General features: G+C 49.7%; 1 protein-coding gene across 1 annotated transcript in view; it reads left to right on the top strand.

Moving 5' to 3' along the window:
• The first annotated feature begins 4073 nt into the window (after nucleotides 1-4073).
• C20H1orf94 (chromosome 20 C1orf94 homolog) overlaps nucleotides 4074-24104 on the top strand; it is a 38724-nt gene continuing 18693 nt past the window's right edge. The window contains exons 1-2 of the mRNA XM_043878201.1: nucleotides 4074-4483; nucleotides 21118-21806. Coding sequence (XP_043734136.1) covers nucleotides 4155-4483; nucleotides 21118-21806 — 1018 coding nt within the window. The 5' untranslated portion in view covers nucleotides 4074-4154. The remainder of the gene's footprint in view (nucleotides 4484-21117; nucleotides 21807-24104) is intronic.

Here is a 24104-nt window from a genome sequence, read left to right as displayed (position 1 = left end):
CAGTCACTTAGTCTGACTCTTCACAACCCCATGGACAGCAGCACGCCAGGCCTCCCTGTCCCTCACCATCTCCCAAAGTTTGCCCAAGTACATGTCCATTGCATCAGTGATGCCACCCAACCATCTTATCCTCTGATGCCCTCTTCTCCTTCTGCCCTCAGTCTTTCCCAGCATCAGGATCTTTTCCAGTGAGTCAGCTCTCTGCATCAGGTGACCAAAATATTGGAGCTTCAGCTTCAACATCAGTTCTTCCAGTGAGTATTCAGGGTTGATTTCCTTTAAGATCGACTGGTTTGATCTCCTTACTGTCCAAGGGACTCTCAAGAGTCTTCACAGCACCACAGTTCAAGGGCATCAATTCTTTAGCACTCTGCCTTCTTTACGGTCCAGCTCTCACAACCGTACGTGACCACTGGGAAGACCATAACCTTGACTATACGGACCTATGTTGGCGAAGTGATGTCTTTGCTTTTCAACACACTGTCTAGGTTTGTCATAGCTTTCCTGCCAAGAGGTAGTTGTTATCTCATGGCTGCAGTCACCATCTACAGTGATTTTAGAGCCCAAGAAGAGGAAATCTGTCACTGCTTCCACATTTCCCCCTTATGTTTGCCATGAAGTGATGGGGCCGGATGCTGTGATCTTAGTTTTTTAGTATTTAGTTTTAAGCTGGCTTTTTCACTCTCCTCCTTCACCCTCATCAAGAGGTTCTTTAGTTCCTCTTCACTTTCTGCCTTAGAGTGGTATCATCCACATATCTGAGGTTGTTGATGTTTCTCCCACTAATCTTGATTCCAGCTTGTAACTCATCCAGCCCGGCATTTATTTCTCATGATGTGCTCAGCATATAAGTTAAATAAACAGGGTCATAACAAACAGCCTTGCTGTACTCCTTTCTCAATCCTATTCTGTACAGGGTTCTGACTGTTGCTTCTTGAGCCTCATACAAGTTTCTCAGGAGACAGGTAAGATGGTCTGGTATTCCCATCTCTTTAAATACTCCATTTGTAGTTACTATAAAATGTTTGTTCTATTCCCTATGTTGTATAATATATACTGGTAGCTCATTTTATACCTACCAGTTTGTATCTCTTAACACCTACTCCTTTATGGCACTTCCTGGCTTGCCTCTCCTCACTAGAAACAACTAGTTTGTTCTCTGTACCTCTGAGTCTGCTTCTTTTTTCTTACTAGTTTGTTGTATTGTATTTTTTAGATTCCAAATGTAAGTGCTATCATACAGTATTTTTCTTTCTCTTTCTGACTTATTTCACTTAGCATAATGCCTGCTGCAAGTGGCAAGATTTCATTCTTTTTTTATGGCTGAGTACTCCATTGTAGATATGTGTATGTTGTGTATGTGTCTCAAATCTTTATCCATTCATCCGTTGATGGACATTTAGGTGCCTTCATACCTTGGCAATTATAAATAATGCTGCTATGAACATTGAGGGTACACGTATCTTTTTGAATTAGTGTTTTGGGTATTTTTTTGGATGTATACCCAGGAATGGAATTGTTCAGTCATATGGTAGTTCCGTTTTTAGTTTTTTGAGAAACCTCCATACTGTTTGCTACTTAAGTTTTTTGCACTCTTCTAGGCACCTCAGCTGTGTATTTCAAGAAACAAACCCCTATCTTTGTTCCCTATCCCTATTGTATTGCATTTTTTTTTTCAATTTTTTTTTGCAATCCTTGGCCCCTGTTGCCTGGTCTCCTGCTGAAAGGGAGAGAGAACAGAAGGAACGAGTGAGCTGGCTAACTTTCCAGAATCCTGCAGCCTGGGCGGTGCAGGGTTGACAGTGTTCTGCTCTAAGCATAGGTGTTAGCCAACCAAATGCCAAGCAGCACAAACACTGAATGACATTTTCAGAACTATTAATATTTCATCAGAAATGATCACTTTTCCTTTAAATACACTGTCTTAAAAGGTTTTCTACATTCTTAACTATAATTTTATTCAGTCTAGGTCCTCGGAATTTTCCCCAAAGGAACACATCTTCAATTTTATAATGAAAATCAAAGGGGAATCAAGCTTGGATTTCAAAATTTAGAGTCAATATTTCCAGGAACTCAGACCCTCTGTAAAGAGCAAGACTGTGTATTGGGCACCTACTGTATGCCAGGCACTTCATATAGTATGCCATAACTTCATCCAACACATATTTATGAAGTACCCACTATGTAGCAGAAATGTGATCTTCCTAATAATTTTTTAACACCATTTTACAAAAAAAGGGCCCTTTCTCCATCCTCCTGTTTTCATCTCCAATGTTACCTTACCTATTCGAAGAGGCCTGCCTGGACTGTCATCTGATGCTGCCTCGCCTCTTCTCCCCAGTGCCTCACTTTGTTGGCTAGTTTCCATCAGAGCCCTTATTTCATCTATAATTATTACTTATTTACTTGCTCTGCTTGTTGGTGATCTGTCTCCTTCCACTAGAATACAGGCTTTATGAAAGCAAGGAACATGCGGGGTTTTTCACCTTCATCCTTCCCCAGTGTCCAGCAACTCACCAGCAGAGAGAAGGGCTCCAGTTATATCTGGGGAATGAATGGAGGGGAGAAGTGAAGAAAGTTGTTAAGGTCACACAGCTAGGAAGGAGCAGTTTCAGGATTCAACTGTATATAAGTTTTTGGCTGCCATCTCAATTCAAGCCCATGCCTCTTTCTTCTTTTGAGGGCTCTTGACTGGAAAATCCCAGGGACAGAGGAGCCTGGTGGACTGCTGTCTATGGGGTCGCACAGAGTTGGACACGACTTAGGCGACTTAGCAGGAGCAGATCATCCTTTACTGGGGAAACACTAGAGGAACAACTATAGGCTCCTGGGGCCAGAGAGCCCTGTTGCTTAAGGAAGCTCCTCCAGTGAGGGGAGGAGCCCATTGAGCCGCAGACAGCTTAGCTCCTCTCTGCACCTCCGCCCACCCCGGGGACCACTGAGCCCAGCACCAGGGAAACCAGTCTTTCTCAGTAGCCTGGGATGCCTGGTTTGATCCACAGTTCCCCACTTCCGGGTGGGCCTTGGATACACTCCTTTGAGACTCGGTTTCCTCAAATGTAGAAGGAGAGGACATGATGGTACTAACTTCATGAGATTGTTGGGAGTGAATGGGACATAGAAAAAGCCCAGCGCCGGGCGCATGGTAGGCCCCCATCAAACGGCAGTGAGGGGTGAAGTCAGCGACTCAGGGGCAGCGAGCAGGCGGCGCCCAGGTGGGTGTGGAGGGGCGGCGGGCCAGGCGGGGGCGCGATGCCCTGGACTTCTAACGGGGGCGAGCGCCCTGGGGTCCTCCGGGCCCCGCCCCCGCCCCACCGGAGGACCTGGGGCCCCGACCGAACTCTGGGCTCCCGCGCACCGAGCCGTTGCGTTTGAAACCCACCAAGGAATTCCAGCGCTGGACGGGAAGGGTCTACAGGCAGGCAGGCGATTTGGCACAGCCGCCCCGCGGAGACAGCGCCCGTTGAAGGCTTCAGGGACCCTTCCCCGAGGATCTCAAAGCCCGGCGAGGCGGGGAGGGGGGGTCGTGGCTGGTGTCCGCTGGGGACAGCGGGCGGGCGCTGGGCACTCAGGGACTGTTTCTGCGGGCGGGCGGCTAAGCGGCCCGGAGAAGGAGACCAGAGGGGCCGGTGGGGCGAGCAAAGCGGGGCTCAGCAGGGCGGGGGCCCTGGGAAGACCCCGGGAGATCCCGATGGCGGGCTCCCAGCCCCCGGTGCCTCGCACGGTGCCAGGCCCTCAGCCCCGCACCCCCCAGGCTTAGCGTGCGCTGATGGACTGAGCCTAGGGTCGTGTGGCGACTGGTGAGGCCCAGGGACTGCGGGGAGAGCCAGCCCTCCCCCTCCAGCTGTTCCCAGATGTCATTCTGCCCGCCCAGGCGCCTGGTTCCTGAGCTCAGGGGGATTCCACGGTTACTAAGCTACTGGTTTTTGTTGACTTTTAAATATTTTCTTCTACGGGAGAGGGGGAGGGGGGCAAAAGTCAGGAAAGAGCAACTAAAAACGGATCAAAATAAGCTCCCCCTCCCCGCAAGAAAGCTGTCCTCCATTCACCTTTCAAACACAATCCCAGGGCCTCTGAACACAGTCACCTTTCTGGACCAGCGGCGGGACAGAACTGACCTCCTTCCTCCCCATCCTCACTCCCCTTTCTGGTGAATGAGGGGTGGTGGTGGATGGTCACCCTGTCTTCGAGCCCTGGGTGGACAAAAAGGCTTCCGGAAAGAGAGGAAGAGGATGGCCAGTGGCAATGGGCTGGCTTCGTCCTCGGCCCTGGGGGCCAAGCGCCCCTCTGCTCTGGGCCCATTCCCCAGATACATCTGGATCCACCAGGACACACCCCAGGACAGCTTAGACAAGACTTGCCATGAAATCTGGAAGAGAGTTCAGGGCCTGTCAGAGGCCCTGCAGCCCAGGACCCCCAAGGAGCAGCTCTCTGCCCCCACGGCTGGCACTCCAAGAGACAACGGGCTCAGCTTTCAAGAAGAGTGAGTGTGCCCTTACTTCACGCAAGGGAGGAGGGAGGAGATGAGGTCTGACTTTCGGATCCCGGGCGTGTGTTTTGACCTGTTGTTCTGCCTGGCTAAACTCTAAAGGCTGTGTGTTTTCCACCACCCACCATGGCCCTTTGACAGTCTTTACAGGAACAATATGATTGGGGTCCTGAAGTTACCTGGGTGAAGGGCCAGAACAGGACCATATTTCTGCTGCTGTACCAGCCCACTAAGGGGACCTTTCTTGTGCAAAGGCATAGGCAACACCAAGGTCGATCTGAAGACCTTGAAAAACCACCCTAGCCAGGGTGAAGGTTAGATGTCTGTGGCTTTCTCCAGGGGCAACTAGAATGTGCTTCTCCCCTGTGAAGCTAGGCATTGGCACAGATGAATTTGGTGGTTTTAAACCACATCTGGAATTCCCTAATACAGGGAGCAGCTGTCCCATTCAGCCTCCACAGAAGCCGCTGCAAGAGCGCACATCAAAATATTTACTGGGAAGGCATTGACATATTCAGAGGACATAATAGAAAATTAAAGTGCGGGAAGATGGCTGTAAATAGCCCGTTTCCTGGATGGGAAATCCTGTATCTGGGAAACACAGAGCTAAATGTTTCTCCACCAGGGCAAAGTTGGGCAGATATTGTTGGGGATGGATATATTAGAAAGGAGAGGGAGGAGCAGAGAGAAAGAAAGGACCTCGTTAGGAAAAGCAAGTAAATCCACCAAGTTATTCATGTCACTGTTGAGCACTTGTTCCCTGCTTTGCATCTTCAAAGTGGGCTGCAAACATTAATTAATGCCTCCCAGAGTCCCTGTGAGGCAGGTATTCGTGTCCCCATTTTACAGATGGATTAAGTGTTAAGAATTAAGTGGTCATTAAAGACTAAGTGATAATTAAGTGTTGCCTGTTCCAACACATGCTCCAGCTCAGCTCAGAGATGCTCTGAAGTGGGGGAACCCTTCAGGCAATTACCAACTGTGTCTGGTTTCAGGGATTTCTACGCAAGAGCTAGGAAAGGCAAAGTGTAACTGCTTCCCAGCTCACGCTCCCTAAAGTCCGGCCCTTTGGGGGCTCATTCACTTGCTACACATAAGGGTAGAAGGCACTTTGCCTGTTGTTGCCTCCTCTGCCCCTGCTCAGCAGGACATGGCTGGGATGGGAATGGCCTTGTCTACAGTCAGATTCCTGCTATTTGGCCCTCCGGCGGCACTGAGGCCCTCTCCCCTACCCACTGCCATCTGCTCTGGGACAAGGACTGGGCAGAGAGCCTGTGGGGCTGTGCTCAGCTCTCAATGGCCAAAGAGCTGATTGTCCACTTTGTGAACCAAGGGTCAGTGGCAGTTTCCAGAAGCTGGCACCCTCTCTGCCAGGACTCACGGAGTTAGTGGAGACAGACACTACTTCCAGTCTGCACTTGGCTGGAAAGTGAACCTGGCAAACCTTTGGCTGGTCTGTTTGGCCTTGATTTTATCATCTGCAAATTGAGGGTTATATGCCCTGCCCTGTCCACACCGAGTTGATAATGAGGATCAAATGTGATGGGGACAGGAAATGATCAGCTGCATTATCCCAGTGAGGCTGCCCCTAAATGCAGTTCTCAGGGCTTGAGGATTTGGGTTGTTTTTGTTGCCTTCGATCTGGGGTTTTCACATGCTGCTGATAGATGCTAGAGTACTTCGGAGACCACCTTTGGGTTGAGTGGCCTGATTTCTGGGTCCCAATCCCCACCTCAGCCAGAACCATTCAGCTTTTATGGCTTTTGCTTACTGGAATTCAAAAGTAAAGTAAAGGCTGCACTGGAAAAAAAGTTGTGCTGTGAGAAAAGAGCTAGGAAACCATTGCCTTAGAGGAATAAACGATATCATAATTGTGCAGATATCAACCAAGTAGAACACAATGAGCTATTCTTGAAATAAAGGCAGCTGCGATGGTGGAGTCAGATAGCTCTGGTTTCAGATCTCATTTCAGCCCTGTGCCAGCTGCGGGATTTGTTTAATTTATGTGAGTTTCAGTTTCCTCATCTGCCAAGTGGAGATGATTACTATGCATTTCATGGGGTTGTTGGGATGATTAAATGGGATATTTAAACATTCCCGGTAATAACCAGGATTTGTAAAAATTCCTTATAATGATGATGGTGATTTCTTTAAGCCCTACAATTATTACATGAACTGGGGACTATTTTAAACTCCCCTTCTTTTTATTTTTTTTTTATGCAAATGTTCAAACATGTAAAAGAGAATGGTGTAGTGAATTTCTGTCAATCATCTTCATTAATTATTAACTTTGGTCCATTCTCCTTTCAGTTCTTCCTCCCCTATTTTTCAATCAAATCCTCTTTACAGATGAAATAACTGGTTTGGAAGGCTTCATTTCTTGGCCTGAGGTCCTACAGTTAGGAAGTGGTGGAGTTTCAGAAAACAAACCTAGGACCATCTTAAGCCACTATGTAGTGGTGTTGGCTCCCTCCCCCTAGGAACTGAGACATCTTTTTGGAAAGTCAAAATATTTGGCAGTCTCATGTTCTGGGTGAGCAAACATAGCTAACAGAGTTCATATCCAGGGAGCTGTCCAGCATATTTGTCAGATGGCTTCAGGCCCACAAGATAACCTCTCAGCCTCTCAGCTAATCTGTCTAGTGTTTCATTTGTAAACCCAGTTTTGGTTTTGGTAATGTTAATTGCTATCAAGGCAGCTAGACAAGTAAGTTCTAGAACTCTTATTGGCCAGAATTTTTTAAAATTTTGTCCCCATTTATCATGGAAACCCAGACATCTCAAGTTTGAAAGAGAACTTGGAGTCTGCTTTCTGTTGCTTGAATCCCTTCCTTGACATCCTTGCTAAATAGTTATCCACTCGTACACTTTCTTAAATGAGAAGCTCACTACTTTCTAAGGTAGCTCCTTCCCTTGCTATGAATCCTGACTATCAAAAGATCATTTTCTTTTAGTGCTGAAATCTATCTCTATCAAGCCTATTCACCTGTATTCTGCCCTTAGGGCTCCAAACCAAACCTATCCCCGCTTCCTCTCAGTGGCTCTTTTAGTTATTGAAAGATGGTAACAACATCTTTCCTAGGATTTCTTGTCTGTATAGGCTGAGTATCTTTGTTTTTCTGAGCTTCCCTTCATGTGCCAATTTGTTCAGTTTGGTCAGTTTCCTGCCCACACTGCTGGTTCTTAGGGCAGTGCAGCAACCAGAATCAAGTACAATAATCCAGGTATGATCCAATCTGAGCAGATTCAGCTCTCCTCCTCCATATTCTATATTCTTGTTCATGGCAATTAGCATTCACTTTTCTCCCCATGCTGACTTCAGCCTATGAACACACTTCGAGTTCATTCACTCAATTATTCAACACATATTTATTAAGCCATCTACTGTGTGCCTGGCACTGTGCTGAGAGCTAGTGAAATAGACCTCTAAACCAGACAAGGTCCTCCCTCCCTAGAGCTGGAATTCAAGTAGGGGAGAGAAACAGAAAGTAAGTAAATAAAATAATATAACTTTAGGATGGACAAAGGACCAGTATTCTGGTTGGAAGAAACCAATTGCAAGCACGTTAAAATTAAACCAAATAATTTCAGCTAGGGAGGAGTAAGCTTATGGAAATAAAGCTGACTAAAGTACTAAGGGGACCTCCTTTAGATGGAGTAGTCAGGGAAGACCTCTCTGAGGAGAGGTAGTTCTTTGAGCCAAGACCTGGATGCCACGAAGGAGCCAGTCAGGTGAAAACCTAAGGCAGGATGTCCAGGTAGAAAGGAAAGAAACCACAGACTCTGAGGTGTGAGTGGGCTTGGAGAAGGACAACAGGGCTGGGGTTTGGTAAGTGATGCAATGTGGCACAAGGCGATATCAGAGGCAGGCAGGCAAGGTCTCAGGAGGCCTGAAGAACCTCAGTGGGGAGTTCAGATTTGATTCTCCATGTCACGGGACACCTTTGGAGGTTTTTAGGAAGCAGGTGTAACATGATTGCATGGACTAATTTTTAAGGATGCCTCTAGCTGCTGTGTGGAAATGAGGCAGGTGAGAGAGCAAGCTGGGAGACCTCTGGAAAGATGCTACAGTAGTCCAGGGGGGCACAATGGTGATGATGACTGGACCAGAGTGAGGGCAGTGAGAATGGACAAAGTGGGGGATTTGGCATGTATTTTGAGGGGAGCCAAAGGAGTCTGCTGATGGTTTGGGCCACACAAACAGAGACATCAAAGCTGAATTGAGGTTTTTGGCTTGAGCACTGGTTGGACAATTTATTGAGGAAGAAATGAAGAGAAATGGGCTGTGAGGGAGGAATCTGTAGTTCTATCTAATGTCAGTTTAACTCCAGAATCTCATTCAGTTATCTTTTAATTAGTCTTAAATTTGGGCTGAAAGAATTGTGGAAAGTCACTTACTGACTCATATTCTAGGATTCCCTATTCATTCAGTTTCCCTGTTACTCACACTTCACAGCCTCAGGATGGTGGTCTGGGGTTTGCTGTTGACTCCATTGGCTGGCCTGTGAAATGGCATTTGCTCACGCCTTCGTTTACGGAGTCATCCAACAAACACTCATAGTCACCTTCTGGGTGCCAGGCCCTGTGCTGGGTCCCTGGGATACACAGATGACTAGGACAGAAGCCCATCTCTCTGAGAGCTACCAGTCTAGGGGATGGGATGGACACAGATCCCTGTGGCAGCAAGGACATTCAACAGATATTTATTGTGGGTCTACTGCTTGCCTGGGGCTTCCCTTGTGGCTCAGCTGGTAAAGAATCCACCTGCAATGCGGGAGACCTGTGTTCGATTCCTGGGTTGGGAAGATCCCCTGGAGAAGGGAAAGGCTACCCACTCCAGTATTCTGGCCTGGAGAATTCCATGGACTGTATAGTCCCTGGGGTCACAAAGAGTAGGAGGTGACTGAGCGACTTTCACTTCACTTACTGCTTGCCTGACAAAGTTTGAAAGGAATGCAATGGCCAAAAAGATGGGGACAATCTAGGAACTCCTCCAGGGATCTTCAGTGTCTTGAGAAAAGCAGATCACAACACAATAAGGTCCTGGTGAAGTGCCAATTCCATGGGTAACTTGGGCTTGAGGTTCAGGGAAGGCTTCCTGGAGGAGGCTGGGGGAGATGAGCTGGAAGGTCATCCTGAGCCAGTCCCAAATAGAAGGATAAGTCTACAGAAAGAAAGGAAATTCATTTAAGTATTTAAAAAACAAATGATTTCCTGGTTGGCAGACTTCAGAGGTATCTGTTGCAAGAAGAAATAGGGCTATTTTGCACTTGCTCTAGTAAATCTTCACTGTTTGCACCCATCAGCCAGACCTCCAGGTGGGAGAGCCACTGGGACCTGGAACCCAAGGCACTGCCTCTTTTGAACTGCGCTGTCAACAAACCAGTCCTTTCTCACTGCATGCATGCATGCTCAGTCGCCCAGTCGTGTCCTACTCTCTGCCCTCCTATGGACTGTAGCCTGCCATGTTCATCTGTTCATGGGATTTTCCCCGAAAGAATACTGGAATGGATTGCCATTTCCTCCTCCTGGGGATCTTCTCAACTCAGAGATGGAACCCACGTCTCCTGCGTCTCCTGCGTTGCAGGCAGATTCTTTACTGCTGAACCATCGGGGAAGCCCCATCCTTTGTTGCTACTGTTATTTAAACAGTAAGACAGACACCTTTCCACTCTCACTCCCACACAATTTCCCATCACCCCATGGAACTCCCCATCTTTCCCTGTGCTTACAGGACTCTTTTTGGACACTTTCTTCTTAAGACCCAGCTCAGCAAAAATGGGATGAATCATACTTTTCTGGAACAGTTGCTTGGAATATATCCCCACTTTTATTTATTAATTTTCTTTTAAAAAAAAATCTTGAAAACTAGTGGTGGGAGTGATGAGGACAAGACTTACACATGAGAACTCAGACTGTTGCCCTAGAGCCAGTTCTGCTCCTGTGTGGCATTCTCTTCCCTTGAAGGGGTCAAACCCCTCTTTGAAAATCTGAGAGAAGCTGCCATAGACCATTTGGCTTGAAACACATCCTCATATCCCTTGACATTTTGGAAGGCGAGAGAGACCCTCCCGCTCCCCAAGTTGGAATCCTTTTCTCATGGACACTTGAGGATCCCCTCCCTTAAGCTTCCCAGGACTGAGTCTCAGCCACTGCTATGATCCCCATCACACTGACATCAATGCATCCTCCAGCCTGGTTGTCAAGTGAATTATTGCACATCTGATGCTGCAGACAGAGGATCAAGGGCCTCAGCCCTTCCCTCCTCCAGTCTCCTTACGCATCTGTCAGTCGCCTTCATGATGGTTTTTGATTCCTTGCCTCCCTGCAGGCTGCTCTCCTCCCATTTTCAGACCATCTTGTCTTACTGCTCCTGGTTCCTTTCCCTCTTGGATGTCCTTCACCCTTTGCCAACTTCATCTTCCTGAAACACATCAACAGCACTCCTCAGGCATCCCCCATGCATTCCTCCTCGTCTTCTGAACTGCCTGACCTGGTCTTGAAGAGTCTCTGCAGTTGGCCTTGCCTACTTCTCTAGGTGTACCCATGAATGCTCTTCTCCAAACTCCCTGTAAACCAAGATGCGCCATGAGCAGGTGCACAACTCCCTTGCCGTCACTCAAGTTGTTCCACTACCAGGAATGCCTTTCTTCCCTATCTCTGTCTACTGAAATCTTACCCATCCTTAAAGACCCGGAATTAGTGTCTCATCCTCTAAAATTCTCACTGCTGACCCCATTTAACATTTTTCCTTTCTCCCTCTTCCATGTTCCTTTTTTAAAAAATTTAAATGAGCAATTATATCCCCCTCTCTTTCCTAAGAGTGTAAAGGTGGCTCAGATAATAATAAAATAAGGAGAGAGATGGATTTAGAATCCCAGTATACTTCCCAGCTGTTTCCAAGTTGCTCAAAATTTCTGTGCCCCATTTTCCTCATCTGAAAGATGGAAAAAGTCATAGAGGCCATCCTACAGGATTGTTGTGGAGGTTAATGAAAGAATGTATGCAAAGTTCACACAGCACCTGGCAGAAAATAATGATTCCAAATTCACCATCTTCGTTGTCACTCTGTTATCATGAGCATCAAGGATAAAATGACAGGGGTTGAGTAATCAACAATAGTGTGGGAAGAGGAGACTTATATACCAGAAAACCTAAACCAAGGGAAAGTGCTCAGTGGAGGCCAGCATGTTGCTCTAGGCAGGTGGAGCCAAAAGTGGGAATATGACAGTTGGTTTCTATAACTCATGTCATCTAATAGGAGAAAGCTTCCTTAGCTCTGAGGACCGAATGGTAGAGGTCTTTGGATGAGGGTGATGGGATGGAAGAGTCAGTTTAGAACCAGCTCTTGGGTTGACTGTTGGCCAGAGGGGAGGACACAGAACCCAGTGAGATGTGTCAGCCTCACTCGGGAGTAGGGTCTCTGATGAGGTGGTCCTCTGGCAAGTACCGTACTCTGCTGGTGGCAACAGTCTCCCTTCCCCCACTTGACCATGGCTCCTTAAGGGCAAGGGCTGTGTCTTACTCATCATTGTCTCCCCAGTGCCCAGCCGAGTTCCTGGCACTCGGAGGTGATGCAGTGTGTATGAATGAATGAGTAAGTGAATGACGGATGAGCCATAAAAATGCCACTGCAAGGAGAATGAGGCCCAGAGGTGGCCAGGGTCCAACTGAGAGGTCACAATCATCAGAGGAAGCTTTGAGTGATGTGGGGACAGGCTGTCAGGAAGCCAAGACATTGCAAGCTCTTTTCTTCTTTCTGCCTTTTAGCCTAAGCAGGGAACTGATGTTTTCATGAGCACCTGATATGTGCCTAGCTCTGTTGTTTCCATTTTCTGTTTATCTCATTGTCTTAGCAACCCTTCTCCATCGATGGTTAATATTATTCCAGTTTTACAGGTGAGGAAGCCAGGGCTCAGAGAAGTTAGGCAACTTGCCCAGAGTCATCCAGCTCCAAGGGAGCAGACAGAGCTAGGAATCTGGTGAAGCTTCAAGGCCAGAGCTGTTTCCTGGCACCAGGGGCCCTTCAGAATAGCCCGTGCACGTCTGCTTAGTACTGGGAGCCATGAGCGATGAAGGCCAAGACGAATCATGATTAACATCCCACGTCCCGTGTCCCCCTTTTTAATTTAATTTTATGGTTTCAGGAGCCGTGTCGCAGGTTCTGGGAGCCTGCAGAGATGGGCCACCAGTGGTTTGGTTTAATCCCCTTTTTAATATCTTTGTTGCAACGTTCTTTCCAATTCAGCTCCCAAGTCACATTAAAAAAATACCTCTTCCTTAGGGTAAGCCTCCTCTTATTAAACAGATTCAAATGAAAAGTTTTAAAGATAATTTGAACAATAAGAATCACTCTGTAGCTCCCAGCCGAAGCTCCTTTATTGCTGTATTTATTCCCCAGTATTTCTTGTCTCATTCCCCAGCTCACTGAATCCTTCATTCCCCACTCCCCCACACTCCCTAACCCTTCCAGTCCAAGGCCCAACTTCTGCCTGCTAGTCTCTTCCTCTCTTCTCCCTTCTTTCACCTCCAGGGCATGGAGGGTCAGGTGGAGGGCAGAGTGGGAGGTCTCACTTCCACCAGTCAATCTGCTTTCTAAGACTATCACACTTGCCCTGAGGGATAGGGGGAGGGTGGAGACAGGGGAGCTAAAGTGTCTGCAGGGAAATTCACATCTGTCCGCGTGTCCTGTTGGATTGTTGCTGTTGTGCAGTCCCTCAGTCCTGTCCGACTCTTTGCAACCCATGGACTGCAGCACGCCAGGCTTCCATGTCCATCAAAAACTCCCGGAGCTTGCTCAAACTCAAGTCGGTGATGCCATCCAACCATCTCATCCTTGTCATCCCCTTTTCCTCCTGCCTTCAATCTTTCCCAGCATCAGGGTCTTTTCAAATGAATCAGCTCTTCGCATCACGTGGCCAAAGTATTGGAGTTTCAGCTTCGGCATCAGTCCTTCCAATGAATATTCAGGGATGATTTCCTTTAGGATGGACTGGTTGGATCTCCTTGCAGTTCAACAGACTCGCAAGAATCTTCTCCAACACCACAGTTCAAAAGCATCAGTTCTTTGGCACTCAGCCTTCTTTATGGTCCAACTCTCCCATTCATACATGACTAGTAGAAAAGCCATAACTTAGATGGACCTTTGTTGGCAAAGTAATTTCTCAGCTTTTTAATGTGCTGTCTACGTCGGTCATAGCTTTTCTTCCAAGGAGCAAGCGTCTTTTAATTCTGTGGCTGCAGTCACCATTTACAGTGATTTTGGAGCCCAAGAAAATAAAGTCTGTCACTGTTTCCATTATTTCCCCATTTATTTGCCATGAAGTGATGGGACCAGGTGCCATGATCTTAGTTTTTTTAATGCTGAGTTTTAAGCCAACTTTTCCACTCTCCTCTTTCACCTTTATCCAGAGGCTCTTTAGTTCCTCTTCGCTTTCTGCCATAAGCGTGGTGTCATATACATATCTGAGGTTATTGATATTTCTCCCAGCAATCTTGATTCTAGCTTGTGCTTCATCCAGTTTGGCATTTCTCATGATGTACTCTGCATGGAAGTTAAACAAGCAGAGTGGCAGTATACAGCCTTGAGGTACTCCTTTCCTAATTTGAACCAGTCTGTTGTTCCATGTCTGGTTCTAACTGTTGCTTCTTGACTTGCATACAGGTTTTGCAGGAGGCAGGTAAGGTGGTCTGGTATTCTCATCTCTTGAAGAAATTTCCAGTTTGTTGTGATCCACACAGTCAAAGGCTTTAGCATAGTCAGTGAAGCAGAACTAGATGTAGTTATCTTGTTTTTTTTATGATCCATCTGCATCCAAACCGAGGTCTGGAGGCAGAGGGTGGAGGAGGGAATCCTGGCTCAGAATGCAGATGCCTGGGCCCCATGTTGGACCAACTGAACTGCTGTTTCCACAGGGGTGCCCAGGAATCTGTATTTGAAATATGCTCCTCAGGGGACTCCTGTGCATATCTGTAGAAAGTTCTCTGATACTTTCGGGGTCAAAGATGAGGGACCCTCAGGCTTCAAAGGGACACAGCTTTGAGAAAGAGGTATTCCAATGAAAAGCATGATGGAAGGAGATTGACTTTTTTTGCCTTCTAAGTGGATGCCAGGGATACTGTAAAAAAGGGACTCTACCCTGTGTGAAGACCTTTGTTGAGAAATGAGATAAACATGGAGTCTGGGCTTGGGCAGCTGAGGGATTCCACAGTGCCGCTTCCGTTAACCCCGGGTGGTGTCACCATCCCCACGGGACAGATGACCAAGATCTCTGTGACTTCCTGCCCCCAGCCAGCCTGGGCCCTGGGCTGTGAAGGGTCAGCAGGCCGCTCCCTGCACTGCAGGTCTAGAGGTGGAGCTGCTAACATTTGCATAGCGCCTGTTACAGTTTACCGAGTGCTTTCACATTCATCACCTCACTTAATCCTCAGGCAGCCTGGAAAGAGGAGGAGGGGCGGGAGTCAGAGTTTTCTGAAAGCCTGTGCCCACTCTGCCCCCCTCACATGGAGGGCCCGGGAGATGCAGCTCTGGATTTCCAGGCACCTTTGAGATGCAGCTGCATGGGCCCTGGGGTGGCAATGGAGACTGTAGCTTCTCTCCACTCCCCTCTTCACCCCCCAAACTGAAAAAAAGTGGGCCCAGTCCCCTCGGCTTGCAAGAGAGGGGAGTCTGCCCTTCTTCCCCCTTTCTTCCTTCTGGGTTTCTATAAGCTATGGCAGTGTTGTGTGCATGTGTACATGGGTGTGTCTACGTGTGTACATGGGTGTATGTACACGGTTGTGAGGCATGTGTACATGACTGTGTTTTGTTTACCTGTGTAGGTGTGTGTATGTCTGTGGTACGTATGTGTGCATGGTTGTAGCATATGTGTGTGTACATGATTGTATGTGTGCACACAGCTGGGTGTGGAGCAGGAGCTACCGTAGGGTCAAAACTATAACCGGTCTTCACACCACACCATTGTAGCTGTTGTGAGGATTCAAATAAGAGTTTTTCATGGAACATGTTTAGCGCTGTGCCTCACTGGTTAGTTCATTCTCCATAAATACTCACTCTTCTGATTTTGTGAACTGGAACCGGAGGCTTAGACGTATTTGACAGCTTGCTGGAAGTCTGGCCTCCATGCAGCCGGGGAATTTGAACTCCTGCCTCCTTCCGGGCAGCGAGCGCTTAGCCACTCTGTCTGCTGCTCTGCCCACGCAGACACGTGGAGAAGTCAGTCTCACCTGCCGCCACGAGGTCGGTCAGTCTCTGGATGGAGCCTGAGCCCTTCACGGGCTTCCATCTTCAGTCAGCCGTGTTCCCCAGGCACCAGGCCTGGGTACCGTGTTTTGTCGTCGATCTGAAATGCCATGGTGGGAAGAAAATATTTGTTTTGGTGTCCCCTTCCAGCACCAACAATTTTCTGCTTGCATTTTTCTGTTGTTTGGCTCAGATGAATAGCAGTTTTCATCTTTGCTCTGTGTTATCATGCACACAGAACTGCTGTCGGGGAGCTAACAGCATGCTTGCTTAGTCATTATTCTGGGAAGGGGTGCCAGCCAGTCAATAGCCTTTATTTTTATACGACTCTGTACACTGCAAATGCCGAAATGTCACGCGGCGCCCGCATACAGAGTCGCCGTCAGACACCTATCATTTCTGGAGGCGGGCGGAGCGGAGGTGGTGGCGGCCGTTGGGGCCGGGCACCAATTCTGACTGGCTTCCTCTGTCAGCACCCGGGAGCTGGGTTAACCGCCCTGAATGATTCACTGTGATAGAGTCTGTGGCAGATTTTATGGTTTTTACCCACTCAACGGGGAAAGCAAATAGCACCGGAGAGATGCCAGCCTCGGCAAAACTTCTTAAGGAGAGAGGAAGAAAAATAGATGCAGGCAGGCAGGCTTGATATGGGAACTAGCACAGTCATGGGGAGGGGAAAAAATTTTTTCTGGGAGTTGGGCAGGATCTTTGCGGGGTCTGCGGTGGGACTGCCTTAGCGGGGTTGGGAGTTCTTAGGGCAAAGTTGAACAGACTGGTTCACTGTCATCCCGCCAGCTCACAGGGGTGCCAGGCCCACGGTAAGGACATGAGATGGAAGGCCAGAAGATGGAATCAAAACCCGGGAGTCTGCAACCAGTAAAAGGAGCTGGGTGGTCTTTGGCAACACAGCTTTTGATTTCCAGAGTTCCAAGAAATGGACAAGGATAAAGACAAATTCACCAGCCAGTTCATTTATTTATTCAATAAATACCTATTTAGCTTGGAGGTGGTGCCCAGCACAGCTCAAGGTCTTGAGGCCTCCGTGGTGAACAAGATACAATTCCTGCCCTCAGGGAAGATGTGTTGTTGTCGGAAATTAAGACATAAAAATAATACTTTGCGACGGTGATGAATACTAGAAAGAAAATAAACAGATTGACGGAGCAGAGAGTGCTTCGTAAGAGTCAGTCCGGGGATGAGCTAGCATCCACAGGAGGTGCAAAAGCCCCGGGATTAGAGTGAACTCGATATGCAAAGGAATATTTCTAAGACCAGAGCGGCTAGAAGAAGAGGAATCTCAAACCAGGAGGGCATAACTGGGCCACTTAGCGGGGTGCCCTGGGGGTCAGAAAGGGGTCTGCATTTTTATTCTGTGTGTACTAAGAACCCACATAAGAGTTTAAGTGGGGGGATGGTTTGATCTAAGTTCTGAGAATGTCTTTCCTCGGCCGGCATGCAGTTTTCTAAGGAACAAATGAATCATGTTTTCTTGGGGGTGGGAAGGGCAGGAAGGGGAGACCCTTGCTTAGGGACTTGTACCTGTGTGCTGAATCTTGACTGCAGCAAGGTGTTTCATAGAGGCAGTCTAGGAGAAGTGGAGATGGAATGATAGTGACTGGATTGATTTATTCCCCCAAAGTGTTGATCCAGGATTACTGTCAGGCTGGGGGTGGTGGGGGGAGGGTTTCCAGCAATGTCCCTAAGGCTCTGGACTCTGGACTCTCACCTTCAACGTTTCTATCCATAAATTGGCGGGGGACCCAGAAGGCAGACTCATCAGACATGCAGCTGACACAGAGCTGTCAGGGACAGCTAAGGCAACGGATGACAGGCTCAGGACTCACCGCGATGATCCTCCACAGGCTGGAGTGATGGGATGAGCCCAGCAATATCCTTGATTGCATTCAGACTGGGGAATGAAGCCCAGCCGTGAAGCAGGGAGACCTCACTGGAGAACTTTCCCTGGAAAGGAAGCTGGGGCGGGGCGGGAAGCGGTCAGAAAGTCAGCTGGACCCAGGAGCATCCCCACAACAGCCTCTTCACTTCCTTGGTGACAGAGTCCTTAGCCTCTTAGAAATTCACTTTTCTCATCTGCAAAGGGAGAATGATTTTGTCAATTGCCCAGAGGCATGGAGAGGATTAAACAGGAGCATATATGTGGATTCCTGGCTTCCAGTCTGGCCTTCCAGATTCATGGCAGATGCAAAGGAAATAGGAGTTTGTGCCCAATAGGGTTGGGTGCCCTGGGCCAGTCTTTCAGAGGGATGCAGGGGACCTGCAGCCCAGGTGAGCCCCTCTGTTCTTGGCACAGACTCTTCTGGGAATGCCAGCTTCTTAAGAGGCCCATGGACCCCCCATGATGTTCCAGAAAAGAATGGCCGAGGAATATGAGAAGGAGTTTACACTCAGCTCCTGCTGGGTTCTCTCCATCAACCTGGCTCCGGGCTGTAGGAGGGATAGCAGTGTCCTCTCAGGTGCTGAGAATGGACCGCCTGCAGGGTGGATTTGGTACAGAGACCTCAGGCCTCGTGGGTCTTTTAGAAGCTGCTTTGACTTCTCCTTGGAGCTGGTGCTTTGAAGGATACCGTGGCGAGACTTGTGTGTGCGTCTATTGTAGAACATTTTTATTTTAGGAAAAAAAAAAGAGAAACCAAACAGACAAAAATAGAGCTAATAGTACTTGGTGAACCCATTTACCTCTCACTAAGCCTTAGACCTGGTCAACATAAGGCCAATCTTGTTTTATCTACTCCCAAACCCCGTCTTTCCCCTCCCCCTGCTAGATTAAGTTTAAAGCTAACTCCAAATGTAATGTTATCTGTAAAGACTTTAGCATGTATCTCTAAGAGATAAGGATGCTTTTATTGTTTAAGTATAATCATAATACCATTATTCTGACTTAAAAATTAACATAATTGTGATGTCTTTCTGATTGAGAAGATCTGTCTGTACACAGCTTGCTTTTCAAGTTTTCGAGGGGGGCAGAGAGGCAAAAACAGGTCCTTCTAATGTCTGGTTTCTGTGACTAGAGATTCCCCTGTTCCCTTTGAGGGTCATGATGAAGAAGACGGGGGATCAATAATTTGGGACCATGGATTGGCAGCCTCTTTATTCCAAGTGTTCCCAGGGACATAGCAGGAAAGTGAGATGAAATGAAAGTGTTAGTCACTCAGTTGTGTTGGACTCTTTGCAACCCCATGGACTGTAGCCCATGAGGCTCCTCCGTCCATGGAATTCTCCAGGCAAGAATACTGGAGTAGGTAGCCATTCCTTTCTCCAGGGGATCTTCCCAACCCAGGGATTGAGCTTGGGTCTCCTGCATTGCAGGCATGTTCCCAGGGACACAGCAGGAGAGGGGTCCAATTGATAGACCGAGTCTAGATGTGGGGAGGAGGAAAAAGGGGAGTGGGAGGGAGAGTCGGGAAGAGGGGGAGAACCAAGTGAATGGCCTTGCCCCTTGCATGGCGTCAATGGCAGCGTCCGGCACCAGCCCGCTCTCGCTGCCATCCACAGCCACCGCGTGCCCAGGGCTCCTGTGTGTGTGTGTCTGTGCCAAGCCGGCAGAGGGGTTCCCGCACCAAGTTCTCCTCCCCCCAGGGGCTGGGCTGGTAGTGCCACAGGTGTGTGCCTCGTCACAGGGGAGTCCCCAAGGTTCCGGGGTCTGACGGGAAGTGGGCAGCAGTGCCCGATTCTGATCTCAGTCTGTTTGACTGGAGTCTGCTTTCTCCTGGCACGGCTCCCAGCCTCCAGGCCTGGGGAGACCACATGCGGGGCTGGCGTTCTGGAGGCGTTCGCTGTCTCCGTCCTCAGAATAGTGACAAGCTCCCACATTTTAAACTCTTCCCTAGGCCTCCCAAGTGCCCTGACCAGCCGTGACCTTTCCCCAGGACCCCTTGGGACTCATCAGTAACCATCAACTATGGGATTAATGCTGGCACAGTAGGAGCGTCTGGGACTGTAGCCCGTGCCCATTCTGACTGGTTGTCAGATACAGAGACCATCCCCTGGTTTTATGTGTGATGACTGTGAGTCATTTTGTGCCTGCACTGCACCTGTGTGTGTGTGTGTGTGTCCGTGTGCATGTGTTCATATACAGAGCATTACCAGGAAGGAACATCCTTGCTGGGAGCATTTGCTAGTCGTTATTTTCGGGGCTCACTGCATCCACAGAATGGGCTGTCAGCGCAGGAATATACCCTGAGCCTTCCCAAAACTCCATTCACTGGATGCTTTAATTTTTCCCTCTGCCTCTTTTTTCACCATTTTCACCAGTGGTGGAACTCTGAGCAGTTTCTAGAATGCTCTATGTAGGCCAGCTTATCCACCCTTCCTGGGAACCCACCCAGGAGGGAGAGCAGGGTGGGCTGCCACAGTCCTCCTGGGGGTACCAGGGAGGAAGGTCCCCCTTACCAAGGATGCTGGTGGGCCAGTGTGGGCCCAAACCAGGCCAGCAGGATTGCCACCCTCTCCCACACTTGGAGGCAGCCAGCATCTAGGAGCTAAGAGTCCATGGGACCGTTAGGCCACACTAGGATGGTGGTGGCCACCAAGGGTGCAGCTGGAGGCCCCAGGTCTCAGGTGCAGGTAGAGGCCAGTGTTTAGATAAAGGAAGATTCTTGTGAATCAGTGCAGGGATCAAGCGATTGCTGGTGCTCCCAGGCAGCCCAATCTGTGATCTGGTCAGAAGGCCACACCAGCCAAGGTGGACATGGGTATCTACGGAGCCACTGTGCAGATTTCAGGATCCAGAGGCTCAGCCCGGCTGCCAGAGGTGTATACAGACTGGCTGTCCCTGGTACTGCCCTTACTGTGCCAGACACGGTCTGAAGTGTCTCTGTGATACTCCGCTTCACCAGGAAGGAGGACAGCAGTCCCATGATGCTGAGCAAGGGGCCCAGGACCACATAGCTGGGAAGTGACCAAGCCAGGCTGTGAGCTCCAGCTGTCACCCTGCCGTCCCTGCTCTCACTCAGACCATCCTGCAGTGCATGGGGGCCCCGGCACCCTGGACGCCACGTCCAGAGCTGTTGGTTCAGTCCTGTCCCCTTTGCTGCAGGTCTTTTATTGCTTTGGGTCCTGAGCACCACCAAAGAGGGAGTGATGGACGGAAATTAAGACTCGGCCCACTCAGCCAGACGGAGCACTGGGAGAGGACCCAGGGGTCCCGATTCCCAGAACCAAGCTCTTAGGACCACTGCCCGTTGGTATGGTGTAAAAACCCCTTGGGGGTGCACGTGTGGCCCATTTTCTCTAGTGAAGAGCAATAGGTTTCTCACCTCGGGAAACATGTTTTCTCTAGCCCCTTTTCCTGGGGCCTGTGCCCCGCTGCAGAGCCACCCTCAGGGAGGGGGCCCTAAAGCCCTCTCTCTTTCTGACCTGTTTGCAGGGCTCTGGAGCTCACCAGTGGCAAAGACGAGATCTCCTTGTTGGTGGAGCAGGAGTTCTTGAGCCTCACCAAAGAGCACCTCATCCTGGTCACCGAGAGCTCGGGGGAGCTGGAGGCACCCAGAAGCAACCACGAGGTGTCCAGACAGTCAGCCCCCCGCCTTCTCATGCCTTCGCTGGTGGCCAGCAGGAGTGAGCACCCAGGAGCCTCTGTCATGGCCCGTGACAAGCTCCTGGAGCCGAAGGTGGCTGTGTCGGTCGTCGGCAGCCGGCCAGACTGTGATTCTGCCACATCTACGGTCACGGGCATCCTGTGTGCTGCCAAGGTCAAGAGTGCCAAGGGGACAGAGGACAGGAGCCGCAGCCTGGGGGCCTCCAGCTCGGAGATCAGCAAGCTCCTGGCGCAGTTCCCTCTGACGTCCGCAGAAATGTTCAAGGCCCCCGACAGCAAGATGGTGTTGGAGGAGACCAGGGTCATCAAGGACTTCCTGCAGAGCAGCATGTTCAATGGCCCCGGACCCAGAGAGCCCGCGGGGCTGGGCCCGTTCCTGCCGCTGCCTCCGCCGCCTCCGCCCACGCCTCCCAACAAACTCCCTGAGCTCCCTGCTCCGAAGAAGCAGCTCCCAGTGTTTGCCAAGATCTGCTCCAAGCCCGAGGCTGACCCCGTCGTGGAGGGGCACCAACTGATGGGTGAGTGGGGCTGGGAGCAGGGCTAGGAAGCGCGCTTGCTGGGCGGAGAAGCTTAGCGGAAAGCCACGTGGGCGGCAGCAGGCACACGCAGCATCGCTGTGCAAAGTAGGGCGAAGTGGCCTTGCTGATGAGCGTGGTCCCAGGGTGCAGGCCGTTTTCAGCCCCCACAGGCCTCCCCTGCTGGATGCTCATATACAGGGCACATCGCAGGTAACCAAACATGGTAGCCCTGAATCCAACACGCTTTAGGAAGAGGGAGAGGCCCGTTTAGTAACTGATTGGGTTTTTAAATCCATAGGCACCCAGAGGACATTGAAGGAAGCATTTATCCTTGCTGGGCCCAGGATGAAAGTGCAGCCAGGGGACTCTGAGCTGAATAGGAGGGAAATTTGACTGGCTTCTGATGGAGGCACCTGTCCTGACCACGAGGCCTGGTCCCCTCTCTCAGGGATAGGGCTGAATGTGTAAACTCCCCAGGTGCAGGCAGACAGCTGGCCCTGGGGTTTGTTCCGAGGGACTTCAGGGCTTTAGAAAAGTGCATTCCCACTCCTAAATCGATGAGTCCACATCCTCCCTGGGATTGCCAGCCACTTCCCAAGCCTCCCCCAATTCCAGGATTCTGCATTTTGTGTCTGTTCTGATCCGGCTACTCAGACTGGATGGTTCCAAAAAGGAAGACAGGTGGCAGTGACACTTGCCTGCCATCGGCGGTCACTGGGAGAAAACTGGAAGAAAAACTCCCCCCAGGTTGTGAGAGATGGGTAAAGGAGAGATGCCTATATTGGGAGGGCCCAGATCCATCTTCCTAAGAAAACAGAGATGCAGTCACCCTAGAGAACATTTCGTAGGAGCATTTTAGGAAGCCAAGGACTCCAAACTGTGGACAACATGCTGGACTCTGGGTCCTGGGCAGGCCTCCAGGGGTCTGGGGACTCTGGGGATGATGAGCTGTGTGTGTGAGATGATGGAGCATCCCCAGGGGAGGGGACATGCCTCCCACCTCCTTCTCCATGAGGGAGGTGTGGATGTCTCTCTGTCGGATGGGGCTGCTGGTTTGGAGACAGTTCTGTCCCACACACCTTCCCACCATTTGTGTGTGTGTGTGTACAGGTGTGTGAGCAAAGTTGTGCTGAGAAGAACTTTGCAGATGTGAGCATGTAAGGAAATGCAGTGTGGGCACATCTGAGTGTAACCCTTCTGTGTGTGTAGTTGTGTATGTGTGTGAGCGAGCCAAGGGAATGGCAGGAAGGGATGTGTGTGTGTGTCTGTGTACACAGCCTTTGGAAAAGGGAGCTTTGGAGATGAGTGAGTAGCAAGTGTGTTTCAGATGACTGGGGTGGGGTGTGATGGCAGGTGTGTGGGCCTCTGGGGAGAGGGCTATTATTAGTGGGTACTGTTACCTTAGCGCTGGCTGGGGGCTGCACTCTGCAACCAGAGAAGCTCTAGGAAAAGACACCAGGGACATGTTTTGCTAAAAATGCCATTTCCTTCTGGCTCAGGCTACAGCAGCTTTCTCCTTTGCTAGGATGGCAGTAAGAGGGCAGGCCCCATCCTGTCCAGACTCAGCCCCAAGGCCACGGGCTAGTGGGACTAAGAGTTGGTGGGATCATGTCCACTGCCAACAGGTAATGCTGGGCACAAGTCCTCTGATCCTGTTGCTGCCAGCATGATCCACTGTGCCTGCCATGTGTCCATTGCCATTTCCCAGCCAAGCTGCACGGAGACCAGGACCTCCAAGCTGGGAAAAACGTGAAGATGCTGAGAGCAAGGCCCTCTTCTCTGCTTCAGCCATGCAGTGCCTTAAAAAATTTACATATGTCTATATATTATATGCTTCCCTGGTGGCTCAGAGGTAAAGAATTGGCCTGCAATACCAGAGACCCAGTTGATTTGGGTTCAGTCCCTGGATTGGGAAGATCCCCTGAAGGAGGGCATGGCAACCCACTCCAGTATTCTTGCTGGGAAAATCCCATGGACAGAGGAGCCTGGTGGGCTACAGTCCATAGGGTCACAAGAGGCGGACATAACTGAGCATGCACGAACCATATATTATATGTGTGCAGTGTGGTGCATTCCCCTGCCATACTTAATTTTGTTGGAAGAAAGAGTTCCATTGCTCAAAAGGAAATATGGGTGAAAAACCACCATTGTAGGGGGATCCCTGATGGTCCAGGAAGTGTCCTTGCACTAGGGAGACTTGGTCCATTTGGAGCGAGAGCTGAGCCTGGCACCGACAGCACCCAGTGACTCACTGGTGCCTCTTCCTTTGCCCACAGCCACCCACAGCCCTGGGCGTAA

Source organism: Cervus elaphus, chromosome 20, assembly GCF_910594005.1.
Source record: "Cervus elaphus chromosome 20, mCerEla1.1, whole genome shotgun sequence".
NCBI lineage: Eukaryota > Metazoa > Chordata > Mammalia > Artiodactyla > Cervidae > Cervus > Cervus elaphus.
Note: the sequence above shows the minus strand (reverse complement) of the source record. Positions and strands in the feature narration are given on the sequence as shown.